This window comes from Antechinus flavipes, chromosome 6, assembly GCF_016432865.1.
Source record: "Antechinus flavipes isolate AdamAnt ecotype Samford, QLD, Australia chromosome 6, AdamAnt_v2, whole genome shotgun sequence".
In the NCBI taxonomy this organism is placed as follows: domain Eukaryota; kingdom Metazoa; phylum Chordata; class Mammalia; order Dasyuromorphia; family Dasyuridae; genus Antechinus; species Antechinus flavipes.
The window spans coordinates 16,412,872-16,433,618 of record NC_067403.1 but is presented as its reverse complement, the minus strand read 5'-3'; the positions used below and the strand labels follow the sequence as shown (position 1 = coordinate 16,433,618).

Sequence of the window (20,747 nt, the reverse complement as noted above, 5' to 3'; positions counted from 1 at the left end):
TGTGGACAAACTCTTCCACCACTTGGCTGGATTTCTTCCTCTTACCCTTGTCTTTAACCTTTCTGGCTTGCTGGTTCTGCTTGCGCAGGCTAGGATCAACAGTGGGACACTGCAGCCAGGAAAAGTGAATGCAGTCTTAGGCCAGATTGTGAGAAAAGCGATAATCCTGCTAATCATACCGTTCTGGAATATCATGTTCAATTCTGGGGACAAATCTGAGGAAGGAAGGCCATTAATAAGCTGAAACACATCCAAAGCGGGGGTGATCAGAATCCTGATGAGGCTGAAAACCAGGACATTGGAAGATTTAGACAAAGTCAGGAGGTTTAACTTGGATGAGGAAAAACTTTAAGAAGGTAGCTCTTTTTCGAGTGTTGGAAGGGCTATTATGTGGGAAAGATTTTAGACAAGTAGTCCTAAAAGGCAGATCAAACAACGAGGAGAAATTGTGGGGATTCAGATTGATGGACATAATAATTAGCCATCTCAAGTGGAACAGGCATCCCTAGGAAGTTAGAGGTTACCCCTTCTAGTTCCCTGAACAGTCACAGTTATGAAGGGGATAGACAACTCATCCTCAGTCTTCACACACATTTTATTGTACATGTCATTCATCTATCTGTCTCTTTCTTAAACAGCATGGCTCAGTGGGAGAGCAGTGGCCTCTGATGTGTGTTTAAAATCTGCCTCTAACCCATATTGTCTTCAAGACCCTGGGAAAATCATTTAATCTCTCAGGGCCCCCCAATAACTCCTGAGACTATACAAGTTGAAGAGTATGTTGGCAGAGAGAATACCTTCATTGGAATCCACTTCTCCCTGCTCTAAAATATAAACACATACATATATAAAAGAAATAATATATAATATACATAAAAGAAATAATATGTAATAAACTATGTAAATATATACGAGAAAGCCATCACGTCTTTCTCCCTTTTAAATAATCTAGCATCTCCTGGGGCAGCTAAGTAGCTAAATGGAGAAAGCACTGGCCTTAGTCCAGAAGGACTCGGTTCTAAATCTGGCCTCAGACATTTACTAGCTTTGTGACTCTGGGCAAGTCATTTAACCCCAATTGCCTCCATATCCAAAAAATCTAAGGTCTTTTTCTCCTTTTGTTCCTGATTTCATTTTGTCTTTTTTCCTAAAAAAAATCCCATCAAATATATTTAACGCAATTTACATGAATAATATATCAGACTGCTCACTGTCTTGGAGAAGGGGAAAGGAAAGGAAGGAAGGAGAAAAATTTAGAGCTCAAAATTTTACAAAAATGAAAACTATCTTTACATGTAATTGGAAAATAGTAAAATACTATTAATTTCCAAAAAAAGCAGGAAGAGAAGAAGGAGGAGGAGAGAGAAGAGGAGGAAGAAAAGGAGGAGGAGAAGAGGAGAAAAGAAGGAAGAGAAATAAGAGGAGAAAAAGGAGGAAAATAAGGAGGAGGAGGAGGAGAACCCTATACCTCTCTGTAATGAAATGCTAAGGGAGGATTTTCTGGAAGAACAATGTGTTGTCTGCAAAATGTTTATGTATATGGAACCAACAACCACTGAATATGCTAAGAGATTAGATACACACATATACACACACACATACACATGTAATTTAGAATTTTTACATTGTTGTGCTACAGAGACAAGTCTACTGATAACACATTTATTAAGCACTTCTATATAACAGTCACTGGGCTAGTTGCTGAGGATAAAAACAAATAGGTTTTCCTGTCAAAACAAAAATAATCTTTTGAGAATTAAAGACAAATAAATATATATTAATTGCTCATGTTTGTGTGGTTTCAGTACAAAAAAAAAATCAATATTACCTAAATTTGAAAAGAAAAAGAAAATATATCATTTTTTGCAGATAGGTAGGTCTCAAGTGTTAGGCCATATAGGGCTCCTAAGCAACTAGTTAATTTTTTTTCCCCAATAAACAAAAACTTATTTTTTTATCTCTTCTATCTCCTTCCTTCTTTCTGAAAAAGAAAAAGGAAAAACAAAAATCGTTTAACAAATATGCACAGTCAAGCAAAACTACTTTCTGCATCAGTTATGTCTAAAAATATCTGCCTTCTTTGCAATCCATTCTCTCTCTGTCAGGTGGTGAGCAGCATGCTTCATCCCTGGCTTTCTGATGTCAAAACTAGTCATCCCTGGATCAGACTTTAAAAACCTTTCCAAGTTGCTTATTTTTACAGCCGTGTTGTTACTCTACAAATTGTCTTGGTTCTGCTCACTTCACTTTGGATAGGTTTATATGAGTTTTCTCAGGTTTTTCTGAAACTCTCTTTGACGCTATCTTAATCAAGTATGAGTCAGTCAATCCTCCAAGCAGAGTTTGAATGAATGAGTGAAAAAAGCATTTATTAAGCACTTTGTATGGGCAAAGCATCAGAGCATTGAGCACAAACAGAAAATACTCCTTCAGGAAGCTCAGCTGAGAAGACCCTCATGGAAGGTCTCAGTGACAAGTCAGATGGAAAGGTGCCATGGTCTTTAGGGCAGCAGAAAAACAAAAATGGTACAGCCACTTCTTTAATGCTTAATTTTGGACTGAAACAAAGGGTAGAAAATTCTGAAAATGAGAGCATTTCATTTAAAAATAAAATAACTGAGCACCAGTCCTAAAGTCAGAGGACCTGAGTTCAAATCTGGCCTCACACACTTAACACTTCCTAGCTATGGGACCCTGGGCAAGTCACTTAACCCCAATTGCCTCAGCAAAAAAACTAAAATAACTGGAGTTGCCCAAGAACATCCTGTTTTAAAGGAAAATATGCATAGCACTTGTTCCTCTCCCAAACAATACAGAAACTACGGGGGAAGAGAATGCAAAGGTCTTACTCTCAGCCCAGAATAGTAATCGAAAGTTATCACATCAAAAAAGTTTTGACAATTGCTTTAAAAAAAAATTTAGAAGTCTAATTTTGATGTGTTTGTTAAGTCCATTTTTTTTTGTAAATATATAAAAAGTCAAGTGAAAATCTGAGATCCATATATTGCCTTCTTCCCTAAGCAGCATTTGAATGGCTCCAGTCCTGTCTGGGCTGATAACATAACAGATGCAGCATGCATAGTACAAAGCTCAGGCTGGTCTTGAAATAGCCTCAGTTCAAATTCAGAGTCTTACATTTATTATAATTTCACCTTTCTGATCTCAAATTACTTATCATGTGGAGATTATGATAATACATTTTCACAATTTTTTTAAAATAAACTTTAAAACATGATATAAATGGGATTAGATTGGAACTGTGATTTCAAAGCTAAAGGACATATGAGGAATCTCTCTCGTCCCTGCATACTGGCACAAACAAAACACAAAACTGACGGGCATGAACTCTTGCCTTAAGATTTTCATTTAATAAAGACAATGAGTCTGATACACAAATGATCAAAATAGCCTTAAAATTTTGCTAAGTATATAGAAATATGAAAGGCTGTAAGATCAGATATGAATGGGAAAGATGGACACAAGGATAATTATGAAGCGTTTAGCTTAAGTGACTAAGAGAATAATATTACCACAAATGCAAATTTAAAAATCCAGAAGGGAAACTGGTTTGGGGACAAAGGTGATAAATTCAGGTATTTCTTTTTGTTTCTGGTATGTCGAATTTCAAGGTGATGATGGAACAAAGATAGAACTATTCATCTTGGAATTTTTATGTAAGTCTTGTAGCTACAAACAACATTGTAAATTCTTGTGACGGCAAAGATCATGTTTTTAGGCTTCTTTATATCCTTGTACCTAGCACTGGGCCTTACACTCGGTGACTGTTAATTTTAATGAATTAATCATGGGGGACATTTTCCATCGTCCTGTCTAGTCTTGCCTCTTTTAACTCTTCGTGTGTTTTATGCCTTGTCTCGATAACTAGATGATAAATTCTTGCCCATAGGGACTATGTGTTCTTTGTATCCCCAAAGCACAAATATTTGCTTGATTAGATATGAAACGTGTCAATCAACCTAAACGAGGAAGAAAAATAAGAAAAGCAGAACCAAAACTGACTGCAAAATATTTCTTTGTCGTATGTGACAGGTGCTTTAGAACATAATATAAGTTTCTGAAGGGAAAAAAATGCCATACTTGCATCCCATACAGCTCCTCATACTAAGAACCCATGATTATTTTTTTATTTAACTAAAGCTTCTTATTTTCAAAATATACACATGGATAATTTTCATCCTTACAAAATCTTGTGTTCTAAAATTTTCCCTCCCTTCCCCCTCTCCCCTCAGAGGCAAGTAATTCAATATATGTTAAACATGTGCAATTCTTCTATATATATTTCCACAATTATGCTGCATAAGAAAAATCAGATCAAAAAGGAAAAAAAAATGAGAAAGAAAACAAAATGTCAGTAAACAACAACAAAAAGGGTAAAAATGCTAAGTTGTGATCCATACTTTGTTCCCATGGTCCTCTCTCTGGGTGTAGATGGCTCTCTTCATCACTGAACAATTGGAATTGGTTTGAATCATCTCAATGTTGAAGAGCCACAGATTATCGTATAGTCTTGTTGTTGCATGTATAATGAGCTTCTGGTTCTGCTCATTTCACTCAGCATCAGTTCCCATAAGTCTCTCCAGGACTTTCTAAAATCATCCTCTTGCTCATTCCTTATAGAACAATAATATTCCATAACACTTATTTACCATAACTTATTCAGCCATTCCCCAACTGATGGGCAGCCGCTCAGTTTCTAACAAGAAGAACCCATGGTTATTATTAGACATGTTCAGATATGGACAAGTAATTAGCAGGAGCCTGGGTTTGAAATTAAACTTTAGGGAAACATAAATATTAATACGAAAACTCTGAAGCTATGCTTGATAAAACAAATGAGTCAAAAGGGACCTTTTTAGAGATTAACTAATCTAATCCATGTTTTTACTAAGGAAGAAAATAAGACCCTGAGAATTTAAATAATTTGACCAAGTTCATATATATTACCAGAGTTGGCATGAAAACAAATTTCTTAATGATCGATTCTGTGCTTTTACTATGTTAAGCGATTTGATACCTAGAATGTATCTAAATGATACAATTATCCTTCCACATTGCTAGGGGACTGTGAGTGTGATACCCTTGTGATCTGGAAAATCCATGTAAACCATTTTGACCCTCTCTTCATACTAGAGAACAAGTCTTAATTATTATAGTATTAAAAGATAAAATATGTTGATATTATACAATACTATACATACATTTTATTCATTTCTGAATTTCCAAATTTTTCCGTATTGTCTGTGGCTTTGGCAAAACTCCCAAAAAGTTTCCTATTTTATTTCCCATGCTGGCCCACAATCTAGCAAAACCACAATGGAGAAAGTTGAAATGTAGGAGACTGTACTTCATGGCTTTAAGAGTAGTAAGCATGGCTCTGGCTCACAGTTTATAGCCCACAAAAACTGGTTAAGGAGTAGCCATAGTCAATAGGAGGAGCAGAAACCAGGTTTTGGAACTAGTCTTTCACATCAGTGGCTTCCTCCAAAGTTGAAAACCCATCTTGCGGAGGGCAGGAACCATTAAAACTAAGTTCCAATTCGACTATCACACAAATATAACGTCCCATTGAGCATTTCTATGAATTTTCCCCTACCTATAGACATCAGTGCCAGCTGTTAAACAGAAAAAGTACATTAAAAATAAACTGATTCTTCAGAAAATAATTTTATTTATTCAAAAACACATTACCAAAGCAACTCTTTTCTAGCCATTTGAAAACTGGACATTAGTTCTTTTCATTGTGGCGTTCTTAAGGGAGTGTGTCACTCACCAACAAACCTGTAAGGACAGCTAGCTATACGCCTTTATCCAGGCTTCCCCTGGATACAGCTTACGGGGCTTTGAGTATATGAGGCGGAAGTGGCTCAGGTGCTTTTGGGGGGATGTTTAGTTCCGTGAGAAAGTACAGAAGCTGGTGAAGCACATTTGCCCAAATTGATTCCACATCTGCTTTAAGTAAATTGCTCCCCCTAAAATAGCTGGTCTTTTGAAAGGTATTTATTAGAAACTGCAAGAGAGAGGGGGAGAGCATAAATAAAAGGTCAGTTTGAAGATTAACACAAAGCTGCTAGAGATGATTCCTTTCTGAAGGAAAAAAAACAGCCCCAGACAATTCAACCAATTTCTATCACATTCTAATTTTAGTCTTCATGCTTACTCTGGCCTATATGTAGGAGGCATAGTATTGGACTGGAAAGAAGTTCTAGTTTCAAATTTCACACTTACTGGCTACTTCCTTTCTCTGGGATTCAATTTCCTTATCTGGTGAAAGCTATCAATCTCTTCCTATTGTTCTGGCTGCTGTTCTTTAGTTATTTTTTTTTTTCAACAGTCTGGCCCCAGTTGGGGTTTTCTTGGCAGAGATGCTGGAGGGCTTTGTTATTTCCTTCTCCAGCTCATTTTACAGATGAGCCAACTGAGGCAAATTGAGTTTGCTCAGAGTGACACAGGAAGATGAGCCTTCCCGACTCCATGCCCAGCACTCCATCTACAACATCACCGAGCTGTCCCACTTCTTAGAATTATACTATTAAATGCATAAAATGCATAGATTTATATCTAAATAGATGAAGTACCAAAAAACAAAACAAAACCCTAACCAATTATATTGATTTATTGTGATAAAAGTTTTTTTTTTCAAATTCCCTTAGAATCCCTTAAACTAAATAAATTAAAAGTGAGGCCCAATTTCACATAAAATTCTAACAAATTTGTTTATCTGACTGCTAAGAGGGCGGAGGTGAAACAGGAAAACCAGCTGGGACAGGTGGGCACAATGAAGGCAAGTAGGACCAACAGTAACTAACTTTATCTACAGCATTAAGGTTTGCAGAGTGCTTTATGAGCTTTATCTCCTGGGCCTTATCCAGGCCTGTGGATGGGGGCAATTATTAACAAGAGGGAAGGGAGACTCCATGCTGGCTCCATGCTAAATGGGTGGGGGAGCTGCCACAGAGAAGCAGTGTGAGGTAGAATCGGGACCTTCCCCATACCAGGCCCAGCATTACCCATCTGGCCATCTTACCTCTCGAAAGGAGACGGGAAAAACAGTAACAGATCAAAAAGCAAGGCAATTTGGAGGAATTTAGTGCAGGGGTGAGCAGACCTATACACTCAAATAGACTCTGAAGGTAACAGCGTGATTTACCAGACCCAAGTAACTGCATTGTCCCCTTGATAACACAAAGTGGGACCTAGGTGAGAAAAGCAAAGCAGTCAGTCACAGTCTAGAACCATTCCTGGGCATATAGTCCAAAGGCACAGACACAGAAAGATGTTCACTGCAGCACTTTTTAGAAGAGCTAAGATCTGGAAACAAAGCGAGCGCCCACCGACTAGGGAACAGATGAACAAACTAGCAAGAAAGGGAACGATTGTGCAAGATGGAACGAGGAATTCAGAACAACACGGGGAGATTTACATGAACTCATGCCCAGCGAATTAATTAAAACCAGAAGAATTTATGCAACTACAATAATGTAAATGGAAAGGACACTCAAAGGAAGCTGACTAATCTGCTCAGATCAGAGAATCAAACTTGCCTCTATCCTTTTAGCAGTGGGAGGAAGCCAGGGCAAAATGGTAGAGAGCCAGGCAAGGTCAATATTGTCATTTGGTTCTGCTCAACTTATTTTCAAAGAGTGGGGATGGAGATGAGAAAAAGTAGTGGACTGTATTCTACCCAGAAATCAATGGTATGAAAACAAAAGATGTTAATAAATCCTTTCTGAAGATCCTGTCTCAGAATCAGGAGACCTGCTAACAGCTGCACATATTCTATACAAACCTTAAATTGTAGGTGGCAACCCAACATGAGCATGTGTAACTGAATGTGGGGAGAAATTACGATCTTCAGTAAATGTTTGATTTGTACACCTAGTTTATATATCTACATACTAGGAATCATGTAAAAATCTCTTGAACAAAAAGGGGCTCCAAGTGGAAAAACTTTAAGGCCTAACACTATAGAATTTTTTGGCTGATGTAAAAGATAATTTAAGTTTGATTCATTATATGAAGTGGGCAATGCTGCTTTACAAATTTTCAGGTAGGCAGAATGAAGTCAATTTAGGAAACGTTTCTGCAGTATACTGATTATCAAGATGTGTTTCCTCTGTACTTCCCCTTCTCCAAGGTCCAGTTGGGCCCAGTGAATGAGTAGGAATATTGCTTTTATTTTTTTAAAAGAAAAGATCGTCTTTTCCCTCTTGCTTACCATCTTTTTGGGAAAGCAAGAAAAACAAAACCCTTATACCAAAAATACACTCATTTCAGTAATTGAGTCCATCAACCATCAGGAAGTGGGTAGTCTGTTTCATCATGAGTCCTCTGGAACTGTAGTCAGTCTTTGGGTTGATAGTTCTTGCATCTTTCCAAACTTATACAATACTGTCACTATTTTAATTCTTTTCCTATTCTGCTCATTTCATACAAGCCTTTTCCAGGTTTCTCTGAACTATTCCCTTCATTTCTTCCAGTACAATAGTATTCTTTCATATTTATACACCATAAATTCTTCAGTCATTCCCTAATTAATGGATAACCCTCTTCAGTTTCCAAGGCTTTGCCTCCGCAGAGAGGTGCCATCAATTTTATGTACACATGCATTTTTTTTCCTCCCGCTCTTAACACAGAGTTTGGGACATAGTGCCATATAAATGTTATCCATGATCATTAGACCTAGCAGTATCTTAGTCGCAGGGATATCATTGTAAGAATGCTAGAGACATATTTTGTTGTTACTTTATCTGGAGGCCAGACTAGCTTCAGGATATCTCCAGAAAAATTCAATCACTATACTTTGTTTAAATATTTGTTGAACTCGCGAATTATTGGGCATTGATCTTAGCTCTCCTGGGGAACAAACGGTGGTAACTTCCGTTTGGAATCTGGCCAGAACAGTAACTTTCATCTTCCATTTGTAGGAGCCAGATCAGGCCAGTGATTGAGACTAAAACCATAAATCAGGGCATTCAAAGGGCCTAAATCAAGCCTGCTTTGCATCTATTTCCTCGCCTGTATAAAATAGGATTAAATACTTAAAATCAATGAGAAAATTTTCTCTAAGGTGTCATCAGACTGGGATTCTGGTCAAGAGCTACATTTGGTGACAGATTAGGCGACAAGATGGATGGAACAGAGATCAAGGATGGAACAAGGTATTTATGTATCCTAAGCAAAATGGAAAAATTCCACTCCTGCAAATCACAAATTTTTTTTGACCCAGAGATTTTGCTGCTAGCAAATACCCCAAGGAGGTCAGTGACAAAAAGAAAAGCATCATATACAGCAAAAATATTTATAGCAGTACTTTTTATGCACCGAGAACAGAGAAGTTGCCCATCAATTGAAGAATGGCTAAACAAAAACGTGGTACGTGAATGTACTGAAATATCAGTGTGCTGTTTGAACATGACAAATACAAAGACAAATGTACAAAGTGAAGTAAGCAAAATCAGGAAAATGATACACAAAATAATTACAACATGGAAACAATGGAAATGACACAGACAAATGTTGTGAAAATATAACCAAACTTGTCCCCGGCCAAGAGACATGAAATCACCTGCTTTTCTGTAGAGACGGGAGTCTACAGGTGTACAACGCTGCATTTAATTCAAGGCACTCTTATTATATTGACTAATTTTGCTCAATTTATCTTCCTTTTTTCTTTTAAAATTCTTTTCTATAAGGAACAGCTTTTCCAGGAGAGATGCAGCGGGACATGCAGGTGACATTAAAACAAAACTCCATTCCACTCCTACTGTCCAGGGTTGGAGGTTTTCCTCTAAAACAAGACTTAACTCATTAAGTATTACTAAACATCCAAAAGCCAGAAAGAACTCAAACCTGCGAGCCTTTATAAAGCACCCCCTGCAGAGCCCTCTGCGCTGACTTATTGCTAACTTTGGTTTTCCTGACGAGTATGCAGAAAGTAGATATGTAGGAAACCAGACTGAGGATCAAGAATCAGGGAATTCAAAGGTATTGAGGTCACAGAAAAGCAGAAGAGGGTGGGGAAGGTCAGGGACAGGCAGAAAACATCAGCAGACAATTCCTTCAGAGAGGAATCATTTAAAAACATGGAATAGGCAGTTATCCCAGGGCATGGGAAGCTCAGGGACTGGGTCTGAAGATATGCTAATTAAAATTTAAAAAATAAATAAACTGAAAGTAGAGGATCCAAGCTAATGAAAATGGAGCAAGCTCCTTTACTTAGAAGCATCTAGGTGGCTCATTAGCAAGAAGCCTAGAACTGGGGAGGTAGGGCTAATCAAGTCCAAGCAAGGATGGGCCTTCAGCTGTATGAAAGGGGGGCCTACTTCTATGGCAACTGTCAGACCCATTGGGTTAGTTGGGGTCCCCTACTCTAACTCTAAAATAGAGAGGGCTGAGGTCATTTATTTGTCTCTGCATCTATTGCTGTACAGTCATGGAGAATTCAGAGCTTTGTGGACTCCCAATAGCCAGAGGTTAAGGGTGAGCCGTGATCTAGAAGGAACTAAAGGAAACAGTCGTGCTATCTGTGGGCTTTCTGTGCTCCATCCCTTAATCTCTACTGTCCTAAACTGAGCCACCTGGGCATTCGGCCCATTATGTTACTGAATTTGCATGCAGGTGCCCAAAGGCGATAAGGAATTCTATTATCTTGTGGAGTATATAGAACTTCTGGATACCTATTTTGCAGTACACCACAGGACGTGATAGATGCCAACGGTGGACCTTTGGGACATTTATGATTTACCTTTTTAATGTTCACTTGAATACAAATATTTGCAGACTCCAGTCATACCACTTATTAATCCAAGTATGACTTCCTGGTATGATTTAATCTGTTTACAAAAGGAAATATTCAAACAGAGCTGCTCACACAATAGCAAAGTTAAACAAATGGTTTTAATGTACACATTTACACTTGTATTAATCCTACATTTATTTCCACCACATATGCAAAGTAACTTAATCATACAATGTTAAAACTGGAAGGGATTGGATTATCTTGTCCAATTTACCTATTTTTATAAGAGGAAAAACTGAGATCTAGAGTTTCACAAAACTTGTAAGTGGGAAAGTTGAAATCCACATCCATGTATTCTTATTAAAGATCCCAAACTCACATTATTTCATATTTACATTCAAAAACAAAGGCGTCTTCAATAAGATGTAAGATGGACTATGTGCCTATTAATAAGCCGCACATGGCAGAGTCCAAAAGGTTTTCTTGGTTCCAACATTTCCACATCTCACAAGGCAGCTTACTGAAATCTTCATTTTAGTAGCTTGTCTGGGAAATGGTAATACACAAGGGAGTAGAAAGATCTTCCCAAGTGTGTTGTACTTTCCATATTTCAATCATAACTCCTGGGTTGTAGAGACCGACTAATAATAAGTAGATCTGTTCTTTACCCAAAATGGAGAGATTTAGTTAACAAATTCACACATACATCCCCCCACCCCCAACTTCCTAACAGAGTAACTTGCATCGGTGGTGTTTTGAAACTTCAGAAAAATTTAATATTAATTCTCAGAATTAATATTTATGGGAACTACTAGCATTTACTCCATTATAAAATTCTGTCTTCTCCAGTTATCACTCCACAGAGATGACCTATATTTGTTAAGAGAACAGAAGCGATGATGATGTTTGTTTTCCCATTCAGATCAGACACAAGCCTTTTCACTTCCTTCCAAACGGATCAGACCACACTTTTAATCCTATGAAAAAAATAATTTGAAAGTATTCAACAAGATGGGTTTCAGTTTCAGACCTCCAACTCCAAGTGAACAAAATGACATTCAAAATTCAGTTGTGCAATTCCATGCAGTTTCAAACTGCCCCGGCACTCTGCTGGAGTCCAGGAATCTGAGACAGTTAGAATGCTGTGCCAGCCTTGAGGGCACACTTAAATGGCTTCACAATCTCCTCACAACAGGAGGAAAGCTATCTGGCCTAGTGAGAGAAGGAACTCTGCCACAAATTACTAAACTTTTAGTTAATAAGCCATTCATAGAACTAGAAATCATTTGGTCTCACACAATTCAAATTTCCTTAAAGTAGCTTAACTCTTTGACTATAAAGACATCCTTTGCTTTTTGTACAAAGAATATGCTATCAATTAAAATAGTCTACAAGTAAACAGTATTTCCCCATGGGACTGGCGTCTAAATAGGCATTTGATAAAACCTGCAAAACACTTCCTCATGTTTCATATTCAACTGCATACTTACCTTATCTACTTTGCTGTATTTTTAATGCCCATTTTAAATATTCAAAACAGGAATGAGGCAAACAAGCAAAGTATCTAGGTTAAATTATTCAAAATGCCCAACTTTAAGCTTTTCTTGGCAATTATGTAATTATTATGAATATATTATGAAGAAATAAATCCAGAATAATTAGTATATATGGTCCACGAGGTAGCAAAGATGTCTTTCCCAAATAGTAAGAATCCAAACCGCAAATGAAAAGTTTTATGAGTTTACCTGGTGGCTGCACATCTGCTTGGACAATACCAGCCCGATTTATAGCTTGTTCCAATTCTAAGAAATACAAACCAAAATATGACTTTTAGTGACAGGGGTGAAAAAAGCTGAGATTTCAAGAGCCACAGTCATGGGGCAGTTGTAGATAACAAAATTCAGGGATGCCATTGAGCCGTCATCATTTGTGGTTTTCAGGTGGTAGCAATTGGATCCCTTAAGGCAAAACATAGAGGCTTTTATATCATTCAACCAAAAGGGGGGGGGGGGGGAGAATCCTTCAAAGGATAGTTTTTCTAATGTTTTATTCTCTGTACTCTCAGCATTTCTGAAAGGCAACAAAAACAAAAAGAGACTAATTTTGAAAGAACTCGTGGGCGTGATATCAAAAGGAAAATGCTGCTGAACTGAAGGAACAAATACAATTAACAATACGATGCAACTTAAATATCTGCACTGCACTTCATGGAAGAACAAGAGAGAAAATATGCTATGTTTTTGATAGGAAATAGAGCAGAAAATTAATCTTTGGGTGGGCGGCTTTGGTTTGGGTAATTGAAGCTTCCCTAATTGATTGCAGGTGTTGTGCCAATTAGTAATAGCATTTAAAGCTACAGAAGCTATGCCAGTCTCTCTGGAGCTGTCCTGAACATGCAAAGGCCAAGAGAAATTGGGCATTTTATGTCTGTAGGCTTCTAGCATTCTGACATCTCTCTAAGTGGTTTAGAATAAAACCAAGTCTTGTGAAAACAGAGACTTATTATTTTAAGAATCTTGCCAAACAAATGGTGGTATTTTAAGAGACAGACTTGTAGCCAAAGGACATTTACTAGAAAATTATAATAATTAAACTTTGCAATAAAACCTTTGTTTTAATCAGACTGACAGCGTTTCCTTGAATCCACATTTAGTTCTTCTACTATTTTACTGGTGGATCATTTTCTTTACTCGATTCTCTGGCTTCCTATAAAGATATAAATGGCATGATCCAACAAATAAGCAAGAATTTATATTAAAAGCTTATTGCTTTTACAACTCCCACCCCAAGGAATAACTGCCCACAATTGAGTGATCCTACTTACTTATTTGGTTGATAAAAGAACACTCAATTTTGTATTCACAAACAGGAAAATGGCAGGATAAGGGGGGGAAGGGGGAGGGGTCGGGTTCCTCTGGGAACAGACACCCAATTTGAAGACGTGAGACAATGATGACTTAATAAGAAAAAATAAAGTCACTGTATTATATTTCCTTAAAAACTAACAGAGAGAAAACAGGAGGAGGGATAGGTGAGAAATGACTTGTCTTCAACTATATAAAGAGTTGTCAGGGAGAAGGCTTTAGACTCAGGTCCAAGTGTTTGTCTAAAAGTGAAGTATTTCAGCTCAAATAAAAAAGTTACACCAAGAATTATTCCCAAAAGGAATTAACTGCCTTGATGAGGTGTTTTATAATGTGTTTCCAAGTGATGGAGAGCAAGCAAGACTGTAAATTTGATATTGAGGTTAAGGGGTTGGACTAATTGACTCTAAGGTTCCCTTTTGGGGTGGGAATTCTGGATTCTTCCAGTGGGAACTGGAATATAACTGAATTTATATGAGATTAAAATATGTTTGAATAATATTTCCTAAAGGCAGTAACTCTATATAATTACAATAAATTGTCAGGAGTCCATTAACTTGTAGTTTTCCGAGCCGAGTGCTGTACAAAAGAGCATCCTTTCCATTGATATTCCTGTAGAACCAAAGCCTTCTTTGCAATAAAGTTCTCAAAGAATGGTCACCTTGAAACAAATCAAGAGAAAAGAGCAATGACCACCACAGTTCGCCTAATCTAGGACGAAAGCATGTCTACTCTTCTCCCTGTTTTCTCTGCTAACAAGAGAATGGTGGGAAAGATTGCCCAATGATAATGAATCAGAGATTCCATTACAGAACCAAGAGTCAGGAGGCCTCACTTCAAATTCTAGACCTTTTGCTTACTAACAGTATAATCTTAAGTGAGCCACTTTAAAGCTTTTAGGCTCAGTTTTTTCATCTGTCAAATGGGGACCATATTTGAAAGGTTTACCTCATAAGATTGTCATGAGAACCACTGAATCTGGAAATTTTAGGGCCTTTAAAATCACATAGAACAATCTCTTATTTTACAGGTAAGGAAATTAAGATACAAAGAGATTAACTGAATACTCAAAATCATACAAATTCAGGGTTTCTGACTCCCAAACCAGGGCTACTTCCATTACACCAAATTGTTAACAAATTCTATAAGCTGCAAAATGATATATAAACACAAGCTGCTATTATTACTAAGCAGATCATTTTTAAGGAAATCAGCTATCTTGGTAGCAAACCCTTGGGGGGATGGGGGAGAGAGATAAGTCAGGTGATAGAAGGCAAAACAAAGTTTCTTAAAGACAACTATTATCCCAATGAGCCTGTTTTGAGAAACACTAAAGGAAGCTGGCTTTTGGTGGTGATGCCAGAATATCTAATTATTCCTTAAACCACTGTAATGCCTCAGAGATATTACCAAGAAGGGAATCTTTGTCTTCCCGGTTTTTCACTAACTGTTAATGAAGTTTGAAAACAGCTAAGGATTTCTTTTAAACAGGGTATAATCTCTTAATTCTTGTTTTAATGCTGATTATCTCTGTGGCTTTGCTTGGGTTACCGATTTAAATACTTTGCCAAACCTGTTTTCTGCCAAGCAATCACTGAATATTAGTATCCTATCTACATCACAAGGTTCTTTAATCCATTCATGTTTTTGAAGCCTTAAGTTTTATATAAATTCACAATATTGAGCAAAATCCAAGCAAGAGACAACATTCTTACTTGGGAATGTGCAATGAGAAAAGCTATATATTATTGTGGAAAGAGCACTGGATTCTGCCACTTACTACATGCGCGACATTAGACAAATCACCTCAGTTTTCTTATCTTTAAGTTGGGTGTAACGGTACATCTTTCTTCTGTCAGAGTTCCTAGACTGAGAGAGCAGGAGAATGTTGTAAACACAGGAATCCTAATTTAGGGGAACGTTCGACAATCTCTCACGCTATCCAGGTCAACCATATTGAAAGAAGTGGTCAAGATGATTAAGTAAACTCAGGCCAAATAAAAGGTCATTAATGGAATGAAATTAACCTGAAGAGATTTCTGAGGGGAAGGATGTCCTTGGACCTGGGCTATTTACCACTTTCATCCATAATTTAGATTAATTCATAAATGGCATGCTTGTCCAATTTGTACATGACAGAAAGCTGGTGGGCATGGCTAATGAACTGAGAGAAGGAGCCAAAAAAAGGCTAGAACCTTTGGTTAATCTGAGAAGACGAAATTTAAGAGGAATAAAAGGAGAGTCTATGGGCAAAGTACTTGAATTCAAATGGCTGAGTTCAGAAAACTGCCCAAGTACAGGATGGGAGATGAGATTATGTGGAAAATATCCGAGTAGGATATTTTGTATTCTATGAATGCAAGTTCAATATAAATTTACAGTGTGTTTATAAACATATTATGACATCCATAATTAGCTAATGTCATCTGTAGGAAAGACTGCCACATTAGAAGGTGGGGCGAGGTAGAGGGGTCAGGATGGCGGCAGGAACGGGGCCAGACTTAACCATTAACCACTTAGCTGTGTGTCAGTATGTTAAGCCTCTGTGGAGAAGCTGCAGCGAGAGGATTTTAAGTGTGAGTGCGCGCTCTCTGTCCCTGTCTCTCTCTCTCTCTTACACAGAGATATAGAGATGTATCTATGTGTGTTTGCTCTCCATCTATGAAAAGCTAAGTTTCCTAGAAATTAGAATTATCTAGTTCTAGTTATAAAAGAACAGGAAAGCAGCTCAGGGAGCTTTCTCTGTAGGTACAGGTAGGACTAGGATGAGTTCTAAACTTCCCTCCAACTGTGATATTCTATCATTCTTTTTGTCCCAATCTACACCAATTAATCAACAAACCTTTATTAAGTAGCCACTGTATGCAAGGCACTATGCTAGAAACTTAGAATAAAAAGACAAAACAGTCCCCATTGCAAGGAGGTTTGTGATCCACCACTGACACCTGAGGAGATCCCGGCAGGCGGCCCGAGAACACAAAGAAAACATGGATTCTGAGAGAAACTTAATGGAGTACATTCTAGTGAGGGGCGACCTACGGGTGGCACTGAAGCAGCAAGTGTACTGTCAAATTTTGCGAACAGCTAGTAGTCCAGTATGACCGGAATATAAAGTTTGCAGAAAAGGGAACAGTATAAAATAAGGCTGAAAAGAGAAATAGGAACATCTTGTGGAGGGCCAGAAATGTTCAATGGAGGAGTCTGAATCCCATCCCAGAGGCAATTGGGAGCTATGGAAGATATCTGAGCAGGGGAGTGACAGGAACAAATAAGGATGATAAGAAATTGTTATGCTAACAAGAAAACAGCCATTCCCTCTTCAAGTTTCAGCTCTCCATGGCTACAGCTCTACTCTCAGGGGAGACAGGAGCAAGCTCTCTGAACCTGGGCAAGACAGGAAAAAAGTGAATGGCTGAGAGCTAAGGAATCCTTTGCAGCAAAAGGATTCCAAAGGCCAGGTTCCCTAGGCTTGCTCAGCAGGGTCTTACAACCGGCAGACTCTGCCCCCTGGTGCACAGGCAGAGGTGGGCCTTGCAGACTGAACTGGAGATTTTTAATCCTCAAAGGTCAAAGAGCATGAGAAGAATTGGGGGGGGGGGGGGGGGGGAGGGGGAAGGGAAGAAAGGGGGAAGAGGGAGACTGGTGAGTTTCATTAATGTAAGAACCCACTGAATGCTTTGAAAAAAAATTTTAAAGTAATTTCTTAGCTTTCAATTTTCATGTCTGAAATAAACCTACCATGTGTTATCTGCCTAAATAACAGTGTTTGTGTAACACTCCTCCCACCGTGTTCCAAGTCCATCACATCATGTTAGGAAGGATTCTCCCCTCTGTGGACAACTACAGAAAGGGCACGGCAGCTGCCCTCACCTGTGCCATGCGGGGACACCCGGATAACTCGCTTGCCTCCCCAGTGCCCGCTGCGGTTAGCCCAACTCCAGCATAGCGGTCTACCCACACAAGGGACACTCTCCCTGTGGGCTGAAGCTCCTGAGGGGCCCCAACAATACGAGAACCCCACATCTGGCGGTCAGAGCCAAGGCTTCTGTGCAGCTCCTGGGGTGACAGGGAATCAAACTGTCCCAGGTCTCGACCCACAGACCGAGCACCTCAAGTGAGGAAGATTCCTGGGCAAGACGGCAGACTCACTGGGGACCTAACGCCAAGGTGCGGCCCTCCCAGAAGCTACAAGGCCGGAGATGGAGGCAGGCGGCCAGGCCCCAGTGGGTGCTGGGCGCTCACCGCGGGCCTGTGGGTGGGGGAGAGCCTGGGCAGTGCTGCCCTCGAGGGCACCTGGAGCGAAGCCTCGAAGGCGCCAGCTGTGCCAGGGTGTGTGGTGGGGGCCGGTGTGTGAGGCCCCGAGCAGCTGTGCTGGGTCCCGCCTGGAGGGGATGCCTGCACAGATCAGTTAAGGGGAGTCCTTCCTGACAGTGTGGCCCGGAAGGCAGCGGGAAGGAGAGCCTCAGACCTGGTCCCACAGAGCAGAGGCTCCGCGGCTCTTTGTGTGCCCTGAACCTTGGGCTGCTGGAAGGGATGAAATGGGGGGCAGCCACGGCGGGTACCAAGCTGAGCTTGGAGGGGGCCTAACTTCCGCTCCGGCGCCCTCTGTTAGTTTTTCAGTAATTCGCTTTGGGCAGGAGGCCTGCTCCGGGACTCTGAACCTATTTTATGTCCCGACCCTTTGCACACAATCAGCTGAAGCCCAGGACCCCCTTCTCACAATATTTTTAAATGCATAAAACACATAGGATTACAAAGCTAATTAAACTGAAATGCAAGAAATAAGGTTTTTTTAAAGTTCTGGACCCCAAGATCTCCTGCCCTAGTCTAAAGCACACAGGAAGGGGGCAGCAACCGAATATTCCATAAAGCTCTATAAAAATATCTACTTTTAAAAGAACACATTCTTCCATGATTATTACACCACCCCAGTACAAGTTTGGAACCCCCGGGTCTGATTTCTTATGCCTTCTTGCCATTCTAAAGTCCCTCACTTCCCAAGTTCCCATTAATTTGCCATGAGAGATGTCTTCGGGACGGGGAGCTGGGCACTTGCTGGCAGGGATCCGTCGGTGTTTCCCGATCTCTTTGAGGCCTACAATCTCCGTTTGCCGCTAACCACCGTCCGACGAATACAGCGCTAGTACAGCCGGACGGATGACATCACTTAAAGGGATCTCCTACAGCCCACACTGTAGCCCTGGCTCGGTCTCTGGAGACGGCCCCGACTCCTACACAGAACCCCCCGCCCGTCTGTGGAGGTTTCTCTTCCAAAAGGCCTTCCCGGACCCTGGCGGCTGGGGACCTTCCCCTCTGCCGAGCCTGGCGCGCTTACAACCGTTCCGGAGGAGTCAGCACCCGTTCCACCCCGGCCTCTCCTTAGGGAGGCTCCCCTAGCTTGTCGGGATTAAGGTGGCTCGGCACGGCAGCTGCCCTACTAGATGAGGCTCGGAGCCCCAGGTCGGCAGGCTGAGTGCCGCCCCCCCCGGGGGCCTTCTGTAATCATTGCCCCTCAATATCTTAGACTGGGAGCGGAGTCCCCGGCTTGGGCCCGGCATGTGGCCGCCTGGCCTTGGCATAACCACAGTCCTTTGCACTCGGATGACGTCAGCCACAACCACCCCCGAGCGGTTTCCAGTCAGGACGCTCCGTCTCGTGTCACCCCCTCCCCCAGGGCCCCAGCCCCCTCGGCGTGGTACCGGGTGTGAGACTGAGGCACTGATGGGACGGGGTCCTTTTGGGGACTTGCGATGAGGGACGGGCTAAGCTTGCACCCAACTTGGGCGAGAGGGGGAACGAGTCGGGTCCGAGGGACCCGGGAGCACAGGGGGACAGCGGCGGGGACTGACCGCCCGGGTCAGAGGTCACACTCACTGTACTCCTCGGTCCTCATCAGGGGCCGGAAATAGATAGGGTAGAAGACGGCGCCCAGGATGACGGCGAAGCCGCCGAAAATCATCGCCGTGCGCAGGTTGCGAGTCATGACCCAAGCTCGGGGTGTCTCGCACGAATCGCAGCCTCTGAACCCCAGGTAGCGCCCGGCACTCGCGCGAGGCGCCGGAAGTGAGGGCGGGGAAAGGCTTTCACTTCCGGGGCAAGGGGCGGAAAGCAGGGAGCGCGGACAGAGGAGTTGGGGGCGGGGACAGCTGGGCAAGCCCCCACCCCTTTCTCCTCCTCACCTTGCACGGGACTTTAATCTCGCTGGCCTGGGGCACGTGAGGAGTGTAGGGTCGGAGGAAGGGCAACGGAAGTCCGCGGGAGGAGCGGGGGAAACTAGAGCAAGTCACGTGTCTGGGTGGGCTCTGAAAGAGCCGCCCGCTTGTGGCGTCCCGTGGCGTCCCGTGATAGGGACGCCATCTTTCCCTTCGACAGGCCATGGGCAAGAGTCGGGCCCTGGATGAGGGGTGGGGGGGACACGGAAGAGTGTGGACGCTCAGAGCCACAGGAGACAGGCCACGTGGAGGAAAAGGGAAAGACCAGGGGAAAGGAAATCCTCCTTAGGACAGAGGCCACGTGGGGAAGCGGAGGGCTACCAAGCAGACCACAGGGGGGAGGGGACTCTCCACTAAATAGGCCGCGTGGGGGCCACCAAACAGAGGCCGCGTGGGGGCCCGTGAGCTGAGCCTTGGAAGCTGTTGTGATGGGTCGGACCCGAGAAGGCATCACCTTGTCCCCTCCTTGCATCACAGGGTTCCGGAGGGAGAGGCGGCAGTCTGGGCCAGCTCTCCCCCCTTACACACAAGGAAGCTCCAAGGAGACGGGGCCAGGGTGGCGCTCCCGCCCAGTGCTCCGCCCCAGGGAGCCCCGCTCCGGTATTCTGGCATTTGTGAAGCACCGGCGGTAGAAAATGCCCAGTGAGGTGTTGGGGGCCGCAAAGCTGAGCTGAGCCATCTCCATCTCCCTCCTTTTCTGCCTGTCCCAGTTCCCCTCTCCTGCTCCCTTTCAACCTCTTTGTCTCCTCAGTGAGAGTGTAAGCTTCTTGGGGCCTTTTGTATCCCCAGCACTTACCCAATGCTTAGTACCTGACAGGCTCTTTAGTGTTTGTGGATTGATCAACTGTTTACTCAGAATTTAATGGCAAAACTGTGTATGTGTGTGTGTGTGTGTGTATGTACATATGTTAT

The 20,747-nt window shown here is 41.5% G+C and overlaps 1 protein-coding gene across 1 annotated transcript; it reads right to left on the bottom strand.

Annotated features, from left to right (window-relative positions):
- Positions 1-10,898: 10,898 nt before the first annotated feature.
- On the bottom strand, positions 10,899-19,690 carry SMIM20 (small integral membrane protein 20). Its single transcript, XM_051964537.1, has 3 exons — positions 19,498-19,690; positions 12,505-12,561; positions 10,899-11,736 (listed from the first exon to the last, which is right to left on the bottom strand). Exons 1-3 carry the CDS (start codon positions 19,604-19,606, stop codon positions 11,699-11,701), a joined length of 204 nt encoding a protein of 67 aa, XP_051820497.1. The 5' UTR covers positions 19,607-19,690; the 3' UTR covers positions 10,899-11,698.
- Between the last annotated feature and the right edge of the window lie 1,057 nt (positions 19,691-20,747).

Excerpts from the sequence above, each read along its gene's own strand:
- SMIM20 (XM_051964537.1), bottom strand. The coding sequence starts at position 19,606 with ATGACTCGCAACCTGCGCACGGCGATGATTTTCGGCGGCTTCGCCGTC. Across the intron at positions 12,562-19,497 it reads GATGAGGACCGAGGAGTACA|AATTGGAACAAGCTATAAAT; the intron begins GTGAGTGTGACC and ends TGTATTTCTTAG. Across the intron at positions 11,737-12,504 it reads AGCAGATGTGCAGCCACCAG|GATTAAAAGTGTGGTCTGAT; the intron begins GTAAACTCATAA and ends TTTTTTTCATAG.